Below are 22,196 nucleotides of genomic sequence, written 5' to 3' on the forward strand. Positions count from 1 at the left end.
ACTAAGACGACTACACAGAGGAAAAACCAGCACCATCTGAAGACTAGGGATGGGGCTCTAAGGAAAAAACGGACCTCAGAGAGAAATCCTGTCCACCACAGAAATGCCAGAGGAGTATCCATAGCAGGAATGGTCAATAGGTAAGTTGTAAAAAGGATATGCAGAATAATGACTGATAAAAAGACATTAGATTTGACTAGGGGGTTAGTCTCTGGTCACATTTCCCAGAATATCACAGAAAATAGTAGGAGCTAAAGACAAATTGATACACAAGGAAAGACTGAAGTGAGGAAATGGAAAGGCAAACACTTTTGAAATCAAGAGGGAAGGAATATCAGGGTGGTAGGAAAGGTTTTTGCTATTTTGTTTTTTGGGGTCTTTATTTTTAGGCTGGAGAAGACACCTGCCATGTTTATACAAAGAAAAGAACTAAATGGTGATGTGAGGATACAGGAAATGGGATGGGAAGTAGAGAGGAAGAGGGATCCAGTGTAACAAATGGAGATTAGATAAGAAGAGTACCTTCTTCGCAAAACTAAGGTCAAAGTACAAACACATTTAGTAGAAGAAACTTGTAGCCAAATGCATTTTAAATTACAAATTCTATGATCAGTAAAAAGCACCTGAAAAATGAAAAATTGGAATACTCTAAACACAGATGTGGCAGGCAGTACCCTAATTCAGTTTATAATGGAAAAAGCTGCAAAACAACTCAATGCTTATTTGGTTAAAACTCACTGAACTAACAGTCAAGTATTTAAAATGATCAGTGCTAATTAATACACTAAAATACTGTACATTAAGATTTTGTATTTTGGGCTAGGGATGTGGCTCATGCGGTAGCGCGCCCGCCTGGTATGCGTGCGGCCCGGGTTCAATCCTCAGCACCACATACAAAGATGTTGTGTCCGCCAAAAACTAAAAAATAAATACTAAAATTCTCTCAAAAAAAAAAAAAGATACTGTATTTTTTTTTTAAATCACCACTTAACAATCACCATCTGGAGATACCCTGGGTTCGTATTCTGAACAGAAAAGAAATTTTACTTCTACTATTATGTGCTTATGATTTTTGAATTTATATCATATGACAAATATTTTCTTGTAAAATCAAAACTTGAGAAATATTAATTGTATTTATGGGTTTCTAATCTTTTTATTTTGCTTTCTGGACTATTCTGACTCTAATCTTATCTTGCTCTTCTGGCAATTTTCCAGTAATAGTCAACTGAGAATTTTATTTATATGTCATTCACACATACCCTATTTTATTTTGATGGAATTAATTTATGTAAATTTAAGGTTTGGTTGTACTTTGTACAAGTGAAATGATACCCATTTTCCAGATGGGAATATGTTCAATATTTAGGGTAGGTCCTAGCTATAAGATAAACTAGATCTTTAATACATTAATTACTTAGCATCATGGTAATTCCATCACAACTGAGATTAATGGCCAAATTCTGTCACCATTTTGCCATTGGAATTATTTTGCTTTTAAGCAATTTGGAATATCATTATTAACACTGGATACTTTATGTACAACAGACTACAGGGGAACAAGGATGTAAGGAAGGTTTGGGAGGCTACAGCTTTAATCCAGGCAAGCAATGAGGACAGCTAGAAATAGGGTGCTAACAATAGAAGATAAGGATGATTCCAAGGTTTGGGCCTGAGCAACCAGAAGCATGGCATTGCCATTTACTGAGTTGGGGAAGACTGAAGGAAAAGCAAGTCTGGGAGGGAAAATCAAGAACTCAGGTTTGGATATGTTGAGTTTGAGTTTTAATTAATTTATAGATAAAGCTGTTAAATAGGCAGTTATTGAGATCACAAGGAATAAAGATACCTAAGGAAAAAAGCAAGGTCCAAGGAAACTTCTTCCTCTTGAAAGTATGGGTGTAGAACTAAAATTGAAAGTCACTTTAAAGATATGGATGTAAATGTTATAAAAGGTAGAAACCCTCCCATACCTTGAAAGCTTACTTCAACTGCCTTCTCCAATTTAACATTTTAAAGAAGTTTTTAATGTACATATAAATTTAAGAAATGCCAAGAAGTCTCAGAAAACCCCATAGGGGTCACTTTTGACCCATGGGCATCAAAAATAATCAAGAATATATTTTTCCAATGACATAGTCATTACAGGTTTTACCTTATATTTGCTTGAAAGCAAATATTAGTTAATTCTTTTAAGAATACATTAATAATGTCATAAAAGAAATATAAACTTAAAAAAAATCATATGCAAAGGAGTCACTCAATTGTTCATTTTGCATTGTGCCAATGCTTGAATACTGACTACTTTGAACAAAATTATGATTGTTCGGATTAGTACCATTTGATGGTCCTGATTGATTTATCAGGTTGTTATCTGCACAACTGAAGTCGGATCGCTCAAATGCATTTGATTGTGAAACAAAAACAGTACTAGAACTGGTGCCTGCTGACATACTGGAAGAAGACATCTGATGGAGCTGTCTCAAGTCTCTTGGATCTAACACTGAATTACATGAGGGGTTTTCAAGATTCATGCTCACAAGTCTTGGATTATCAGTCTCCCCCATGCTATCACTGCTGGTTGTCATCATATTCACAGGGCAATTTGGCAGCATGTTGGTATCAGAAATACCATATAAGTCAGCTGGTGATATGGATGATGTTTCCATTCTGCCTATGTCATCAGTACTGTTATAAATGCAAGCATTAGAAGCATTTAAATCACCAACAGACATGTCCAGGAATGATGAGATACCTTGAGAATTAGCAGAAAGTGTCCCTGTTGAAAAACTACTCAGTGGATTTGTATTGACTGAACGTGAGGTAGGATGGGCCATTGATGACCAACTTGAAGGAGGCTGAGGCACCATTGAAGGTATGGCTGAAGCATGATGTGACAATCCACTGGAGATGGATACAGATGAGGAATAGTAGGATTCTCCTTGACTAGAAACTCCTGAAGATCTGGACATTTCTGACAAAACTGTACCATGAGAAAACAAGTTTGATTCTGTGGGGGGAAAATGTATTTAACAAAATTAAAATGAACAAAGTTATAAAAATCATTATTCCAAAAATTAAAATTTAAAAAATATATTCTTAAAGAGAAATTTCAAGAGAACTGATTTAACATTTTAAATGTTTTTCAAAGCACTAAAATTATTATACAAGTCCAAAACTGAATTTTAAAGTTATTTTGGGATATATAATTTCAGTCCAGTTTTTGAGGCCTTATACATGTATCTTTTTTAAGTGAAAGATAAATATTGGAATTTCAATTAACAGGAATTAAACAGCCAAATCATTTCATACTCTCACTTTTAGGAGAAAATGGAGGGACAGAGAAAGCATTCATTAGGGATGGTTGAAAACTATATATAACTTGTAAGATACATTAAGGTGTGACCCCAAAGTATTACAAAATCCCCAGTCAGAAAAAAATTCTGTATTTATTTATGTATTATATAAATGCTGTATATGCTAAACCAGGAAAGGTGCTAATATAAGTATACTATGTATACAACCAGAAATATGAAAAATTGAGCTCTGTATATATAATAAGAATTGTGATACATTCAGCTGTTATATATAAATAAAAATAAATAATTTTTAAAAAAAAGATGTAAGAGAAGGAGCTGGGGTTGTGGCTCAGCAGTAGAGTGCTCACCTAGCGCGTGCAAGGCACTGGGTTTGATCCTCAGCACCATATAAAAATAAATAAATAAAATAAAGGTATTGTGTCCAACTACAACTAAAAAATATTAAAAAAAGATAAGAGAAATTCTGATTAACCATTGGCTGAATTATATAAACCAAGGAGTTGTCAAATTTTTTTTCTCTAAAGGGCCAGATAGCATTTTATTTTATGCTTTGTGAGCTACATAACCTCTGCTAAAAATCATCCAATTTCTGTTGTAGTTTTAAAAAAAAAAATAGAAAAGGCAACTGCAGCTGGAGATGTTATCTCAGTGATAGATCACTTGCCTGGCATACGTGAGGCCCTGGGTTTGATGTTTAGTACTGGCAGGGTGGAGAATGGGAGGTAGCCAGAGATGATAAGTCATCAACTGAGCATGGCTATATTCCAATAAAACTTTACTTATAAGAAAGGTGACTAGCCAGACCTAAACCATTTCTTCCATGACACACTATAATTAGGAAAATTACTACTGTACAAACAAAATATAGTTTTTCAAACATAATTAGTTTCCAACACAATCTACAGAAGCAGAACTAAATTATCCAATGTTGAAATCTTGAAAAAATTTATAGGAGAGGAAAATATCAAAGAAAGGCTTATTCTTAAAAATGGAATTCCACTACATTGTGCAAGGAATACTCCACAGGGGATAAAATACCTTTTTTGATGAATCTTCCTTCTTCGATTGACTCTACCGGACCAGATCTTGGTCTCTCAGGAAAATTCACTGCTATGATAAAGTTTTTCCATTATTAAATGCAATTTGAAAAAATAATTTATCAATTAAAACTTGAAAAACTGAATAAAGCAAATAACAAGATCTATTTAAATATGAATCATACAAAATATTCTTACCACAATCCTGCCATAGTTTCTGGAACAGTAGAGTTGTTTTTTGTTTCTTTGATTTATTGCCATAAGTATCTGATTAAAAAGAAACCAGGAAAGTAGGTGAATCATCAAGGAATTATATTTCCTCTCCATTAATAAACAAAAAGCTTTAAATAGACGTACATTTTACATCTGTTACATCTAGATGTACATCTGGATTTAATAAGTACATTATAATACCTGTAAGTCCATATCAACTAACAACAGGTCTGATAAGGATCAAAATAGCAAACACTTTCTAAGTGGTGAATTTTCCATCTATAAAAAGGGCATACTAAGAACAAAAATAGATACTCCAAAATCAAAAATAATTTGTTTGTCTTGGTACTGGGGCTTCAACCCATGGGCTCTTTACCACTGAGCTACATCCCAAGTCCTTTTTTTGGTTTGTGTGTGTGTACAGGGAATTGAAATCAGGGGCACTTTACCACTGAGCCATATCCCCAGCAATTTTTCTTATATCTTGAGACAGGGTCTCACTAAGTTACTTAAATTGTTGAGGCTGGGTTCAAACTTGCCTCAGGCTCCCCAGTCACTGGGATTGTAGGTGGGGACCACCATGCCTGGCTAAAACAGAAATGATGATAGTTTAGATGATCTGAAATTATTTCAGATTAATCAAACCTTCCTAAGAAAGAGATGCAAAGAGCATAAGGAAAAAATGAAAACGTTCAGAAAACATATATAAATTATGAATATATATAATGACTAAATGTATCTTACCATGTAGCAGGATCAACATTAAGACATATATAAAGCAATACCACACCAAAGTATCATACCTTTTTCATCTGGCAGATACCTAAAATCCATAGATTCACTAACTTCCTGGTCAGAGGGTCTCCGCAGCTGCATTTTTACTGTTACTGGTTCTGTTATAGCTTTACAATATGGAGGAGTCTTGAAAACAATGGCTACTTGACGGTGTACATCAGCTTGTGAAAAGTTACCCTTTGCTTCCCAATCATTCAACACAAAACGAACTTCTATGTCATCTAATTAATAAGAAACCAAATGAATAACAACAATGAAAAAACAAAGTAAATTTTATCTATTAATTTAAAATACATTCTGAATTCAATGAAACAAAATAAGTAAATACCTTTCTGAACTTTGTCACAAAGTAGAAATATTTCATCTCCTCCCCTGACACTTCCACAGTTCTTGTTTACACGACAAATCCTTAATTCTGCAGTATTTGGGGCACCTAAATATAAAGGATTTTTAAAAAATGTGTCTCTACCTTAATATTACATATTATTCTGTTGTAAGGGGAAGGATTTGAGGGAAATCATTTACAAAATAGATAAAAGTTTGTATGTACAGATAGATGACAATAAATACATTAACCATTCACACCTGTCCTTTTCTTTTTTTTAAATTTTTATTATTGGTTGTTCAAAACATTACATAGTTCTTGACATATCATATTTTACACATTTGATTCAAGTGGGTTATGAACTCCCATTTTTACCCCGTATACAGATTGCAGAGTCACATCGGTTAGTGTATGTTATATTCTGCTGTCTTTCCTATCCTCTACTATCCCGGCTCCCCTCCCCTCCCATCTTCTCTCTCTACCCCATCTACTGTAATTCATTTCTCCCCCTTGTTTATTTCCCCCTTTCCCCTCACTTCCTCTTGAATGTAATTTTGTATAACAATGAGGGTCTCCTTCCATTTCCCTGCAATTACCCTTCTCTCTCCCTTTCCCTCCCACCTCTTGTCCCTGTTTAATGTTAATCTTCTCATGCTCTTCCTCCCTACTCTGTTCTTAGTTGCTCTCCTTATACCAAAGAAGACATTTGGCTTTTGTTTTTTAGGGATTGGCCAGCTTCACTTAGCATAATCTGCTCTAATGCCATCCATTTCCCTGCAAATTCCATGACTTTGTCATTTTTTAGTGCAGAGTAATACTCCATTGTGTATAAATGCCACATTTTTTTTTATCCATTCATCTACTGAAGGGCATCTAGGTTGGTTCCACAGACTAGCTATTGTGAATTGTGTTTCTTTTTAGCTGCTTTAAATAATCTGGTTTAGAGCCAAATGATTCATTTCTAGGCAATGACATTTTCTCTAAATAAATCTCCCTGCTTCTAAATTCTGATTCTTCCAATATATCCTACATACTGTTACCAGATTAATTTTTTTTTCTGGTACTGGGCATTGAACCCATAGGTGCTTTACCACTGAGCTATATCCCTAGTCCCCTTTATTTTTTATCTTGAGACAGAGTCTTGCTGGATGCTGAGAGTCTTGTTAAGTTGCTAAGATTATAGGTGTGTGCCACTGTGCCAGCTAGATTAATCTTAAATCTCATCCATGTCCCTAGGGAAATACAATTTCCGTGTTTTCTTTTATGTGGACAATATGACTAAATAGTTCTTGCTGACATTCACTGCTCTGTATGAGAAGGATACTATTATCTACGTTTACAGCCCTAGGTTTCACTAACCTACAAGCAAAACAGGTATAATAAGACACCATTGGTAAATAAATATTTTGTGTGTGTGTGCAGCTAAAATATTTGACGGCAGCATCAGTCTTTTCAAATGATAAATTTCTGTATCTTTTGTTCTAGCATCTGTCAACATTCTACTTCTGAAAATTTACACCAGAGTAATATTTATACCAGATATTCACATATAAGGATACTTATCACAATTAAATTTGTTAGGGCAAAAGGAAAACTATGAGAAGGAAAGAAAAACCCAAATGTCCCATGAAAGGATAATGATTTAATAAAATTACAATATAGGGGGCTAGGGCTATAGCTCAGTGGTAGAGCACACGCCTCACACATGTGAGGTTCGATCCTCAGCACCACATAAAAATAATAAAGATAAAAAATTACAATATAGGCATGTCATGAAATATGCAGTTATTGAAAGAATAATGTAACCAAGAGGAAAAGAGGTTCAAGATAAATTACTAAGAAATTAAGTTTTTAGAAAGATCAGTGATGATATTTTTAAACTATATTGTGTATATGACTGATGATGATATATTTGTTGGTATAAAGAAAAAACTGGTAAAATATGTGCTTGAGGACAGTGATTATCTTTGGAGGATAAAATTGCAGGAGATTTACTCTGTGTATTTTATAGTATTTGAATTTTTCTTATGATGAATATACTGTTTTCCCAAATACAAAAAATTTTTAATAATTAAACTAGTCTTTAAAAAAAAAAAACAAGCTAAGACTACAAATACAAGGAAATAAAGCACTTACGGTTGTCATAAATTGGGTTAGAGACAACAGGAGGAAGAGCAGTTGTCAAATTACCAAGTTCATCAGGGAGGAAAACTTGAAAACACAGTCTCACCACATTGAGATCACAATCTTCAATATCAAGCAGCTGTTGTTCAGGGACTGAACAAGTATAAACATATTTTTTTAAATGCAGAATAGTCACACAGAGCTAAAATCCCCCATCCATTATATCCAATAAGCTTGAATAGCAACCAAATCTGTACTAACAAAAACAGAATGTACTCAATCTCAAGAATGCCTTTTATTATTATCAAGTAGTCACTATCTAACAGTATTTGATAAATTATAGCCTTTTTAGGAAGTAACTATTCTAGTAAGCTGACACTTAGAATAGAACCCCAAAATGAAATTAATAACAATTTGATTTTTTTAAATGGATGCAAGTTATACATAACAGAGAAGAGATATTCATTCAACAAATCTGTATTTGGTTTAGTTTAAGTTATCTTCTAAATCTTCCAGGAATTATTCCCCCAGTTTTACAGATGAGAGCTGATTTTAAAGAGACAAAATTATTTGTCCAAAGTTGTACAGCTAGGAAAACTTTGGAAGGGTGGGAATCTGAACCCAGGCCATTGACTCCAGAGCTTATGCTTCTAAAAATTAAACTCTACTAGAAAATTTTACTTACAGTCCACATGAAAATGACATACACACAGTAATATCTACTAAAATTGAGATCTACATTTTAGGGATGAAGTGCCAAGAAGATACCAAATGATATAAGATAGCTAGTTTCTATGAAATACTTCATTTGCTCAAAAACAAAAAACCCTACAGTAGGAAAATTTTGCAGTTCTGAAAAAAATAAAATAAAAACTCATGACAAAATAAAATGTAAGAACAGTTTTTTATATTGATGTTTGAAAAGAAACCCAGTTCCAACAAAAAAATATTACTGCATTTTCAAAGAATACCATAAGCTATAACAAATCATAAACAATTCAGCTATGTTTTTAAATGTTTAAATATATATATTAAATTTTACAAATTTTATATTTTAACACTTATTTTATAAAATATTAAAATGTAAAATACTAAGTTTGAAAAAACAGTTAACCAAATTCCTTAGTACTATAGGCAATAACTAATAAAAACAGTTTTATACTGTTTTATTTGTACTCATACAGTCTCAGTAATTATCACAACATTTAAATTTGTCTCAATATCATCATTCTCAAGCTAGAGTCTTATAGACTCTAACATTTGAGTCTATAAGAACACAGTTGTATAATAAAAAGTCAAAATGCTGTGATGCCAACACATGTATTATAGTAGCACACTTTTCTGGCATCTTAATTAAGGAGGCAATAAGAGGTTTCCTTCTTCAAAACCAAGTTTTATAGCATTGTAAAATTGGAGTTCAAGATCTCACTGTCTCTCAGTTTCAAAGATGAGTAATCAATACACACACACACACACACACACACACACGCACATAATGAGTAGCTAGGTGCTCCTGACAAGTTTAAAAACAAATCTATACGAATGGATAAATAAACTATGGCATAACCATGCAATGCAGTAATGCTCAGCAATAAAAAGGAACCAACTACGGATTTTTGCCCCAACTTGGATATATTTCAAAAACACCACGCTGAGCAAGAAGAACCAGACAAGAAAGAGCATAGACTTCATGGTTCAATTTGCATGAAACTGTAGAAATAAAAGTAGAGAAATAAAATCTCTTTCTTACTGTGAATCACAAAGAAGAAAACATTGAACTAAATGTGCTTTTAAAATGCAGATTCCCAGTACCCACACCAGACCCAGAAATGTGGTCTTGAATCTACATTTTATTTTTTAAAATTTATTTATTTATTCTAATTTGTTATACATGACAGCAGAATGCACTTTAATTCATAGTATACATTTACAGCACAATTTTTCATGTCTCTGGGTGTACACAAAGTAGAGTCATACCATTTGTGTCTTCATACATGTACCTAGGGTAATGATGTCCATCTCATTCCACCATCTTTCCTACCCCCTTGCCACCTCCTTTCTGCTCCTTCCTCTTTGCCCTGCTCCCTCTCCTTTGCCCTATCTATAAAGTTCCTCCATTCCTCCTATGCTCCCCGCTACCCCCATTATGGATCAGCATCTACATATTAGAGAAAATATTTGGCCTTTGGTTTTTTGGAACTAGCTAACTTCACTTAGCATGATATTCTCCAACTCCATCCATTTACCTGCAAATGCCATGATTTTATTCTCTTTTAATGCTGAGTAATATTCCATTGTGTACATATACCACAGTTTCTTTATTCATTCATCCACTGAAGGGCATCTAGGTTGGTTCCACATTGTGGAATTGTGCTGCTTTTGTGAATTGTGCTGCTATAAACATTGATGTGGCTGTGTCACTGTAGTATGCTGTTTTTAAGTCCTTTGTGTATAAACTGAGGAGTGGGATAGCTGGGTCAAATGATGATTCCATGGAATCTGTATTTTAAACAAGTACTATTCCTGTGAATATTCAAGTTGAAAACCACTGCAGAAGTGGCACTGAAGGATGATTAGCAGAGTTCTGAAATGATCATAGTGATATTAGGAGGATCTTTTGGATGTTTAGAGGGATATCAAGGATAAAAGTGAGAATGCAAGTTCAGAGGCTGTCAACAACTGTCAAGATTAAAAACGATGTAAGCTTACATTCCTACAATGTCAGTGAAAAGACTGGAGACGCTGGACTGAGATGGTCAAGGTGAATAAACAAATAGTTTTTCTGGAATTGTTAAGGGTTCATGAAGAAAAGCAGTTGACGAGAAGATAGAAAAGATGTCAGAGCTTTATGTAGGTGACTTTGAATGTAGGGGCCATTTAATTTTTAAACTATATAAGAAGCCATTATAAGATTTATGTCATAGTATTATTCTAAAGACCTGTGATTTGATTGGGGGAAAACTGCTACAACTCAAATTATGAAATGATGAGTTCCTAAACAAGGGAAGTAGCAAAAGGGCTGGAGGAAAGAATGGATGTTAAAACAAAAAGTAGCTGGGGCTATAGCTTAGAAGTAGAGCACTTGCCCATCATGTGCAATGCCCTGGGTTAGATCCCTAGCACCACATAAACAAAAAACAATCTAAACAACAGAAAACATAAATACTGTGAAAGACCAACTGCAGGATTATTCCTTTTCCAAATCTTGTTTGACCATAAATCTTGGAGCCAGGCTACCTATATTCAAATTTTGCCTTTACCACTCATTATTTATATGACCTGGAGCAAATTAGTTTTTCTATGCATCCATTTTCTTGTTTACGCAAAGGAGAGATAAATAACACCTACCTCATAGGTTGTCACAAGAATTAGATGAAGTAAAATATGTAAAGCACTTACTATATAACAGGAATTACCTTAAGCATTATCTAATGTTGTTAATATAATGCCTGGTTCTGGACTGTCAACAAACAAATGAAAACCTTCCACAGAAGCAGCAGATAAATTTCTGCATGATTTGGGACAGTTATATGACCAAAGCTTTAGTTTTCTCTTCTATAAAGCAGTGTTGCTTTAATGATTCAATAAAACAGTGTACATAAAGCTCATGACATTTATTTCCTGACATACAAAAAGGCCTTAATACATGACAGCTATTAACAATCTCCCTGTTTTATACTGCATCTAGACTTGAATGGCCTCTTTAATTTAAAAATCTGTTTTTTTAATTTGACATTGAATTGAAGCTTTAAGTGAGCATACTCTTGACCCATATATTTACCAGTTGTGAAAATTTTATGCTAAGGAAATATTCACACAAGAGCTCAAAGTGCCTATTTGATGGAGTTTCTAAGTGAAATGAAAATAACCTAGAAGTTCATTACAATTACTAGGTAAACAAATTAAGTCCATTCAAACAAAAGAATAATCTGTTAAAAAAATAGATCTGTAAGTATTGACAAGATGTTTAAGATATAATCTTGTGTAGAAAAAACTAAAGCTGTAGAATATGAAGCACAGAATGACTCCCTTTACATAAAATTGTACATCTTTTTATGCCTATACATGTATAAAGGAAATTCTAAAAAAATATACAACAAACTTAATAGTAGCCTTCTCTGGCAAGTGAGACAAAAGGAGAGGTAGGGGATTTTGCTTTCACCTTTATACTAAATAGTATGAAAATTTAAGACCTAGAAAAAAAGAAATGCACAGGCTGGGCTGTGGCTCAGTGGTAGAGCGCTTGCCTATTATGTGCGAGGCATTGAGTTTGATCCCTGGCACACATAAAAATAAATAAATAAAATAAAGGTATTGTGTCCATGTACATCTAAAAAAAATATTAAAAACAAACAAACAACAACAAAAGAGATGCACATCCTATGGTCCATAAAAACAGTACTTGTCTGTAAGCACATTCCTTAAATTATCATTATTTCCTTTAAATTATTTTTACACATTCAGGAAAAACAAACCAACAATATAGGTATGTCTTAAATATGACAAATATATCTATTTATCATAAATTGTATAGTCATTCAATTCCTGACATGCCTATTTAAGTAGCTGCAGAACATGTTAGAAGGAAGAATACCATTATTATAGAAACCGATATCTAGTTCAAAACCCATTTACCCATTCAAACAATATAGAGTGCTAAAAAGTACCAGGAGCCACAACAGGATAATGCTATAAGTATAAATGCTTAATAAATGCTATCTAAATAAAATCCACTGAATAGTAAATATGTAGGAATATAAACAAATATACTATGAAAATGTCTTGTGGGATTTTCCCATTTATGTACTACTACTTCTACGCTTGGGAATAAGTTTTGCTGTGGTCTATGCTTATGAATTAAATGCACTCCAATATCTTATAACCCTACTATACCTCCAATACCTTACCTACTAACATTCACAATGTATATTGTCTGTTGGAAGAGTGGCATAAGGAAGGCCACATTTAAAGAGAACCAGTTTTCTTACAGAAAAAAAATTACATTCTCCACTGATAATTGAAATGAAACTTACCATTGAAAGGATTGATTCCTGAACTTATTCTTGAAATAATGGCTTCCTTTACTTCTTTTTTCTTAACACATCGGATACCCAAATTTTGAAAACTAGGAGGAAAAGAATAAACTTTCAAAACTGCATTCTAGTTAACAACAACAAAAAAAAAAAACTATAGAAACCAAGCATATATCCCACACTGAGGAGACATTATTTTGTTGGTTGGAGATATTAAAGCATGAATTGTATTTCTAATTGCTATGATAAAATTGGGAGAATTTTTTTTTTAAAAGACAGAGTGAGAGATGGGGAGAGAGAAAAAGAGAATTTTTAATATTTATTTTTTAGTTATCAGCAGACACAACATCTTTGTTTTGTATGTGGTGCTGAGGATCGAACCCGGGCCGCACACATGCAGGTGAGCGCGCTACCGCTTGAGCCACATCCCCAGCCGAAAAATGGGAGAATTTTGAAAAGTGGTGTTATATTTCTAAAAGAACTGCTACAAGAAAAATGTACATATAGAATTATAGCATTTTTATATATTATAATTTATACCTTACCAATATGCCTATGTCAAATTTACCAAAGTAGACACAGATTAACGGGAAAGGAACACCAAAAAGCAAAATGTCGCCTCCCAAATTCATGATCAAATCAGTAAAATCTACGTATTTGATCATATAAAGGAAAAGGTATAAAAAGATGCTCACAGCCTCAAGTCCACAGGTGTGTTTGTTTTAGATGTAGGAATGTTGTCTACAATTAAAATCAAGTAACTGCATATAAACATTGGAAATTCTGAATTCTCTTTAATATTTTAGAGGTTTGGTAATGCAAGTTGGCACAGAAACAACTGGTAGGGGCTGAGCATCGGGGACCCCATTGATGCAGTTTGCTGTAATGCCTACTAGTCCTCTTAAACACAATCAGCTCTATTCATTTATGCTGGCTGCACAGCCCTGCCAGAGATCTGATTTTTGACTTCCACAGCCAATAGCAGTAGAATATGTTTTGTGCCATATTACATGATGTTACTGTAAGAAAGTATTGAAAAAAAAAGTATTAAAATGTATTTTATTAGAAAGAGGTTTAATACTAACAACAATATTTAACAAAAGTTTCAAAATGTCATTTATGGAAAACTTCTCAATAGCTACAAATATTACTAATTTGCATATGTGTAGTACAGATGATGGTCAGGGGAACTCCCCCACCACCACTCAGTCATACTTGTTCCCGCATGGAAAAACCATGACATCATTAAAGTTGGGTGGGTGTGAATAAGGAAGCAAAACTCAATTATAGTAACATTACCATTTGTTCAAACTTCATACGACACTTGCAACCAGAGGCTGCCTTGTTTTTCTCTCTCCCCATGCTTCTATTGTCTCATGTTCATGCTCTGCATATTCAGACTTCTGACTGTTAAAATCTAAAATATCTTTGGCATTTTCTTCCTCTACTTCCAATACTAAAACATAAGTCATGAATTCTCAATCCTTTCTTAAAATTCTATAATTACAATCCTCTTCCTCAAAAGTAGTCCTTTACTGTGAAATATTTTTTGTTTGATTCTTAATTTTTCATTGACAAAAGATCTTTAAGAATTCTTCATACTTTTATACTACATGATTTTGTTTCATCTGAATAATGATTGCTAAGAATATTAGAAGTAATGAGGATTTTTGAAATTCTGAAGGTTGAGGGTGTAGCTCAGTGGTAGAGCACTTTCTACATTTGTGTAAGGCCCTGAATCTAATCCCCAGCATGGCAAAAGAATAAGAAAAGAAAATTTCTGATACGCAGAAACCAAAGATTATAAAGATTATATAAATCAATTATTAATTCGTTCATTCACATTCAACAAGTTTTGAAGTTCCCACTATCCCTTAAAAATTCTGGAAAGTAATGAGGACATACAATCCTCCCTTCATGGAGTTTATAGTTGCATACAAGAGTTGGCAAACTATAACTCCTGGCCATATCCAGCATACTGCCTGGTTTTGTAAATTAAGTTTATAACAGAACAGTCGTACTCATGAATTTCAAGCCGAAACAGCAGAGTTCAGTAATTGCAACACAGACCCTAGAGCCTGCAAAGCCTAAAATCTTTACTATCTAGCTTTTTACAGAAAAAGTCTGCTAACCTCTACTCTAGATAATCTGATAGCTATTAAATAATCACACAAAAAATGCTAAACTGAAATCATGACAAGGAGATATACATGATTTATGGAAGCCTATGATGGGAGAGTCAACCAATTCAGGGTGGACACAGGCCCCCTGTAAGGAAGTGATTCTTAATATGAATAGAACTGAACTAAGGGAAGAGGAGAGGAAAGAGACTTCCATGCAATGGCCCCGACAGAAGAACCTTGTGAGCAGAAGAAACTAAAGGAAGGCTTTTGTGATGAAAGCGTAGAGATCAGGCAGAGGAAGCACAATTCAACAGAAGGCTAGAACAAGTGGACCATGGGGGCTGGTAGGCCACAGAAGGAATGTTTTCCCTATTCCAAGAGCCACAGAAAGCCATTAAAATGTCTTAAGCAGGGAAATATTCAATTTGTATTTTAAAAGATATCTCTGGCTAAAATGAAGGAAAACTAAGGGGAGGAGATCAAAAAAAGAGCTGATGCAAGACCACCAGATTTTGATTTTGAAAATCAAAATAATGCCACCAATGGTCACCAGGGTTAAGGCTATCCCAGCAACTCCAATTTAAAACTGTGGAGGTAGTATGGTTTTCATGGGAGTTCACTAGGTGACATGGATCGATTCAAGAGCTATTTAGGAGGTATCTTAATGATTCACACACGTGTGAGGGGTCTATGTTTGGGGGTTTTACAGAAACCACTAAGACAAGGTACTGTGAAAGGAGAACAATTTTGAGGGAAAAGAGCTGTGATCATGGTTAAGATCATGGTTTGTGGCATATTCTATTAGGGGTCTTTTTGAGACATTTAAAAGAACAATAAGAGCAATCAGACTAAATACCACTCCCTAGTGAAAAGAACTAGGAATCCTTGGAAAAAAATGATGATACAAGGTCTGAATCAAGAAAAGTTCAAGTCTTGAACACATTGTTGTATCAGAAAGTGAAGAAGTGTATGAAGAAACATGGGGACATATTGAAAGGATATAGGAGACAGTATGAAAGGTTTGTTTTGATCAAATCTGGGTCAATTTGAAAATCAAAATAATGCCACCAATGGTCTATAATATCATGATTGTAAGAATATAAGTTGACAGTGACAATTTTTAAATGGGGAAGGGAAAGAAGGAAAGATCCTTTCTTTACAATAGAATGCCAATTAATATCACCAAGAATAGAAAAAACTGAGATCACCTGTGTCCTGAAGGGATCACCTCTGTAGATTTCTTGCCCAGTGTTTCATGAAACATGTTATGTTTCTCATGTTAAATATAATCCTAAATATAATGAGTAATCCTTAATGGGATCCTGGATTGGGGATAAAGACTGGGCAACCACAAAGGTCATTACTGGGATAAATGAAGTAATCCAAAAATTTAACTGCTACAATAAGAAAGAAAGAATGGCCAGAAAAGAAGGAAGTAAAATACGTTTGTTCTCATAGAAATTAAGAAAAGAGAATACTTCCAGACAGGAGAGGTAAGGTTCAAAATGCTATTGGGATGTCAAATAATACAGACAGGATTTATTTCTTGGAAAGTGTATATTACCAAACATTTTGTGTTTTGTGTTGTTATTATTAATAAGAGGATGCATTTTCTGAACAGTTATTATCAATATATAAGGAAACTGACTAATATTTCTGTTGTCATTAGTTTCATTTTCCCCCAAGAGCAATACATGCTCATCACAAAAATGAACAAGTTAGGAAAAAAGAAACCTCACAATTCTACCCATCCAAAAACAACCACTATTAATACCTTAGCATATACACTACCATGTATATGTATAAACTTTTTAAACAAAAATAAGATTATTCTTCATATCTTGTTTTAAAACATATCTTGTTTTAAAATCTATTTTTTTTATCTAGCTTATTATGAATCTCTTTATTTATCAACAGACATATTTGCAATGTTAGTTTTATGACTATTCAGAAGTATACTAAGTGAATGTACCACTTTATTTAACTTGTATCCTTTCTTATTTATAACTTTTTGCCATTACAAAGTTACAGTAAACATCATTAAATGTCTGAAAATGCTTAATAGTTTCCTGGGAATAAATTCCTAGAAGTAGAATTGCTGGCTCAAGGTGCTTTCATAGTTTTTAGGCTTTTGCTATGTAGCTGTTAAATTGCCTATCAGAAAGCTTTCATTAACTTATACTAACTTACTAAACAGGCTCATCTTCTGGTAGCCTCACCAACATATGAACTTATTACATAATTTTTTTATCTTAGAACTTTTGTTGTATGTTAATTTTGTAATCTGCCACTTTCTTAATAAATTCTTGTGGGGAGCCATTCTCACACGTGACTGGGTGACTCCCGGTTTGGGTCTGAGGCGTTCTGGCTGTGTCCGAACTTTCCCGGCCCTCTCCTGATGAGAGAACCCGTCCATGTGTGAGTGTGACTGACCACTGACCCTGACCTTGGAGTGCGGCCCCCGCCCTCAACCTTCATTGGATGGAATTCTCCCCTGAATTTTTTGTTCCCCAATAAAAGGCTACTCCCTGGCGTGCTCTCTCTCTCCTGCTAGCCCTGAGTAATCCTTGCTGCCCTGCCGGGTGGTTAGAAGTGGGAACCAGAGAGGGGAGCCCTCTCGGACCTCGCAATAGAAAAAAGGTAACTGAGTCTGTGTGTTTTAGTTTGATCTCCGCTAGCTAACTTTTATGCCAAAAACCTCATTAATGAAACCATTGAGCTGGCCGCATGGTGGAAATTCTAGTTTTCCAACTTATTTTCTCATATGTGGCATTTTTAAAAAAGTTAACTACATGAAAAAATAGAATAAAAATTTCAGGAATTGTTCAAACTGAGAAAGAAAATCACAACATAAAGTTTGTTTTTACCTTTTTTTTATTTCTTAAATTTCTTTTTTTTTTTATTGTTGGTCGTTCAAAACATTACACAGCTCTTAATACATCATATTTCTTTGTTTTTACCTTTACTGATAAAAAAAAATATTCATGCTAACCATCATGTGATGTGCTGTGTGTTCTAATGAAGAATGAAAATCTAGTTCTAACGCAAATAGTAAGAAAATTTAAGTATACACATAGTAAATAGTATGACAAATTAATTTATTCTGCTAAAAAGTAACAGATGATCATGGACAGGAAACAGAACATTCTATACTTGTCCTATTCCTAAAGATGTTTTTGACTATCGGCTGGGGCTGTAGCTCAGTGGCAGAGAGCTTGCCTAGCATGCATAGGTTCTAGGTTTGATCCTGCCACTCTGTTTTAAAATAAAGGCATTCTGTCCATCTACAATTACAAAAATATATATATTAAAAAAAAGATGTTTGTGACTATGTACTTACAATAAAGGCCTGCGTTCTTGACCAAATTCTGCTTCATAGTAGCCATCTCGGCAGTCTTTTCCAACTAAATCATGAGGATGAGGTTTATAGGGGTCATTTTTTGTAACTAATGTAATTCTTACTTTTCCTTTTCCATAGTAGTTCATAATCTGGAAAAAGGGGGGATTAAATATATGATTCATAAATATATTTTATTAAGAACTGATTTACTAAATTGATAGTTCAATTTATATAATGTAATTAGCTCTAAATAAATAAAATTCAACTGACCAGAAACTGCAGTAGAGATGAAACTTTCCAGAGAATACCAGTAGGAAAGAACTTACCTCTCAGCTGCTGGACATATTATTTTCTGCCCTAATTTCAACTGATCATATCATCTGATTATTTATTTCTTTTTAAAACAAGTAATATTATACTTTAATTTTTATCACAGAGCATGAGGAAGAACTAAAATGTTAGAACACTAAATCCTTTATCTTAGATGTACTATCATACCATAAATACCCCTTGAAAATATATAGTTAAACCACACTCAAAATAATAGCACATAAATATAATTTTACTTAACATGCAAGATTTAATTTTACAAAATAACCGTTAATCAGTTATATAAAATAATATAAACAAATCTCAAGTGTTCCCTGTGTAATAAGCAGTAAATCAAGCTGAGTTTAATAAGATGAAATCTCACTCAAATCTGGAACATTCCCAGTACAAAGGAGAGTAAGCATGGGAGAGGCAGGAGGACACTATGAGATGGAGAGAAACTAATGTTTACTTTCAAAGCTAGCAAATTTGCACGAATGAGCAGGGAATAAAAAAACCAACATACCCTAAGGGAGCAAGGTAGTTAAGTAGACTGAGTGGTGTACCAGGTAGAGGGCACTAAAATCTATAAATCTGAATTTAAACATAATTTAAACAGAAACCATGAAGTATATGTTGCCTTTCTGGGTGGAAGAGAGGTAACCACTCAAGACTCTAGGACAGGTTTACAGTAGATAGAACTCAAGCTGGAAAGTGTTTAGGACCTTCTGGAATGGTAAGAATACAGATCATAGAAATATTTTAGAGACATAATAAATAAATAGAATTATGGAGAAGAAAAAATTGACTCAAGGGATTGGAAAATAAAATTTTTAAAATTTACTTATTATGTTTTACCTTTAACATTTAAATAAAAGGATTTGGATAAACCAAATCCATACTGTACCAAAAATGTGACTTAAAATTAGAAAGTTGATACAGTTAGATAGGAGCAAGAAGCTCTGGTATAATATTGCACAGTATAGTGATTAGATATAACAATAGCGTACTATATATTTTAAAAGCTAGAAAAGGGCTAGGGATACAGCTCAGCAGTTAGTAGAGTGCTTGCCTTGCATGCACAAGGCCCTGAATTCAATCATCAGCACATACCAAGAAAAAAAAAAGCTAGAAGAAAGGAGTTTGAATATTTCACCATATAGACATGGTAAATGTTTGAGGAGATAAGTATGTTTAACATTATTTAAAGTTCATATAGTGCATACATATATCAAACATTACATGGTATGCCATTCATATATATAATTTTTATGTTTTTATGTATTAGTTAAATAAATGAAAATAGGAATTTGGAATTCAATACAAAATGTTGGCATTACCTTATTCTATAATTTAACAATTCTCTTTAAATTCAACAGAATAAACTCTGTAAGTAATGCAGTTATAAAATAGTGAATTAAGCTGGGCACAGTGGTGCATGCCTGATATCCTAGCAGCTCAGGAGGCTGAGGCAGAAGAATTACGAATTCAAAGCCAGACTCAGCAAAAGCTAGGCGCTAAGCTAAGCTACGCAGTGAAACCTTGTCTCTAAATAGAATACAAAATAGGGCTGGGGATGTGGCTCAGTGGTTGAGTGCCCCTGAGTTCAATCCTTGGTACTCCCCTCCCCAAAAATAGTGAATAAAGATCTGTTGATAAAAAATTAAATACCACTTTTCAAAATTCACTTTGCTATTAGGTTTTTTTGTTTTGTTTTTTGAGATGAGATCCTGCTATTTTGCTCAGATTGGTCTTGAACTTCAGGATTCAAGTGATCCTCCTGTCTCAGTATCCCAAGTAGCTGAGACTACAGCATGTGCTACTATGCCCAGCTTGCTATTAAGCTTTTAAATTGGCATTTAAAGGATAAAAAAATTAAAAGGTAAGTGAAATATAATTTACAAAAATAAACTGGTACAGGGGTTGGGGTTGTGGCTCAGTGGTAGAACGCTTGCCTAGCACATGTGAGGCACTGAGTTCGATCCTCGACACCACATAAAAATAAAGCCGAGTTGAAATAGAAGAGTCTCTAAAACAGATGGAAGATGTCTTGAAAGCATTGCAAATGAAGCTGTGGGAGATTGAATCAAAATTGTCCTTTATGAGCTGCAAAAGCTGAACTCTGTTCCATGTTCCATGTTTCTTATTCTTTCCCACCCATTATGTCTTATTTTTTTTATTTTTTTTTAATATTTATTTATTTTTTGGCGGACACAACATCTTTGTTTGTATGTGGTGCTGAGGAGCGAACCCGGGCCGCATGCATGCCAGGCGAGCGCGCTACCGCTTGAGCCACATCCCCAGCCCCCCCATTATGTCTTAAATGAGAAGAACTGTAGAATCATTTCTGCAGCTGTATTTTATGGCAAAGAGGTGATTGTTTCCCACATTAGAATTTTTAAGATATTTTATGATACTTGCTGGAACTGGAATTTAGGAATTTGTATTCTGATAAGAAACTGGGCTGAGTTTTCAGAATTATTTTCTTCTCTGTGTCAAATTCATTATTTTTGATTTTCTATTTTTTAAAGAACGATTTTGCTTTTAATACTTTGGACAGTATTAAATAGTGAATGATAAAAATCTTTTTTAAAAATAAATAAATAAATAAATTTGTACATCTGCAACTAAAAAATAAAAATAAAAATAAACTGATATATTTGTCAAAGTCATTGTCAATTAAAAACTACTTTTGAAACTTATGCTAATATGAAAAAAGCCATTTTTAAAAAATTATACTATTTTAAATGATGCCAATGATGCAGAGTATCAGATGCAGGCAATAAAGATAAGGAAAAAGGAAAAAAAAAGTTCTTCTCCTTTTTGATAAGCCCTAGACTAAGACATTACAGAAAGAATTCTGATTCAGTTCTCAAATTCATGTTTCATCTACACAGTAATTTTCCTCACCTCTACATGAACATAATACTTTTTCCTCATTAAATGCTTTGTGCTCCATGAAAGGGATCATAATCCAAAAGCTGCCAATGTACACTTAGCACTGTGATTCTCTCTACATAGATTAATATACAAATAATTGTAATTATCTACATCAGGGAAGACTGTATTATAATTAAGAAATGTCCCTACCATCTAATACAGATTAATTTAAAAGGGAATAAAGGAAAAAGACTATGGAGGTAATTAAAGAAAATGAATCTTTAATATAACTGCAATAGCTAAAATATCAATCAACCCAAAGTAAGAAAGACACAGAAGGATCTATTACCTGGATAGATGGGAATGTTCGATTGTTCTCAGTGCTGTGCTCTCCTGGAATGCTGCCAGCTGATCGCCCTTCACATTTGTACCTAAATCGCATTCCCCTCTGTCTGGGTTGTTCAATTATCTTTATGTATGGGTTATACCCACCTGAAAATTTTAAAAGGGAAGGGTTCAGTGAGATTACAATAGGATTATAATAGATTTCTAACAATTTGGGTTTTTTTTTTTAAACAGCAGACTAAAACAAAGATTCTCCCTCCCAACATTAAAAGATTGTAATGTAATTATCCAAGATTGATTGGAAGACACATCTTTTGCTCCCATTCAAATTGAGCTCATATGTAGTATTAAC

The 22,196-nt window shown here is 33.8% G+C and overlaps 1 protein-coding gene across 3 annotated transcripts in view; it reads right to left on the bottom strand.

Moving 5' to 3' along the window:
- Positions 1–352: 352 nt before the first annotated feature.
- Positions 353–22,196, bottom strand: part of Rel (REL proto-oncogene, NF-kB subunit) — a 30,833-nt gene continuing 8,989 nt past the window's right edge. The window contains exons 2-10 of one of the 3 annotated variants that reach the window (XM_040271343.2): positions 21,849–21,991; positions 18,311–18,459; positions 12,848–12,939; positions 7,827–7,967; positions 5,694–5,798; positions 5,374–5,586; positions 4,556–4,624; positions 4,359–4,430; positions 353–2,983 (exon numbers count right to left, since the gene is read on the bottom strand). In XM_040271343.2, the coding sequence (XP_040127277.1) occupies positions 2,232–2,983; positions 4,359–4,430; positions 4,556–4,624; positions 5,374–5,586; positions 5,694–5,798; positions 7,827–7,967; positions 12,848–12,939; positions 18,311–18,459; positions 21,849–21,991 (1,736 nt within the window). In that variant the 3' untranslated portion in view covers positions 353–2,231. Of the gene's footprint in view, positions 3,011–4,358; positions 4,431–4,555; positions 4,625–5,373; positions 5,587–5,693; positions 5,799–7,826; positions 7,968–12,847; positions 12,940–18,310; positions 18,460–21,848; positions 21,992–22,196 lie in introns of all 3 variants that reach the window. The other 2 variants (XM_040271342.2, XM_005322038.4) reach the window with 2 other exon arrangements.

The sequence above is a fragment of the Ictidomys tridecemlineatus genome, chromosome 12 (genome assembly GCF_052094955.1).
Source record: "Ictidomys tridecemlineatus isolate mIctTri1 chromosome 12, mIctTri1.hap1, whole genome shotgun sequence".
NCBI classification, from domain to species: Eukaryota; Metazoa; Chordata; class Mammalia; order Rodentia; family Sciuridae; genus Ictidomys; species Ictidomys tridecemlineatus.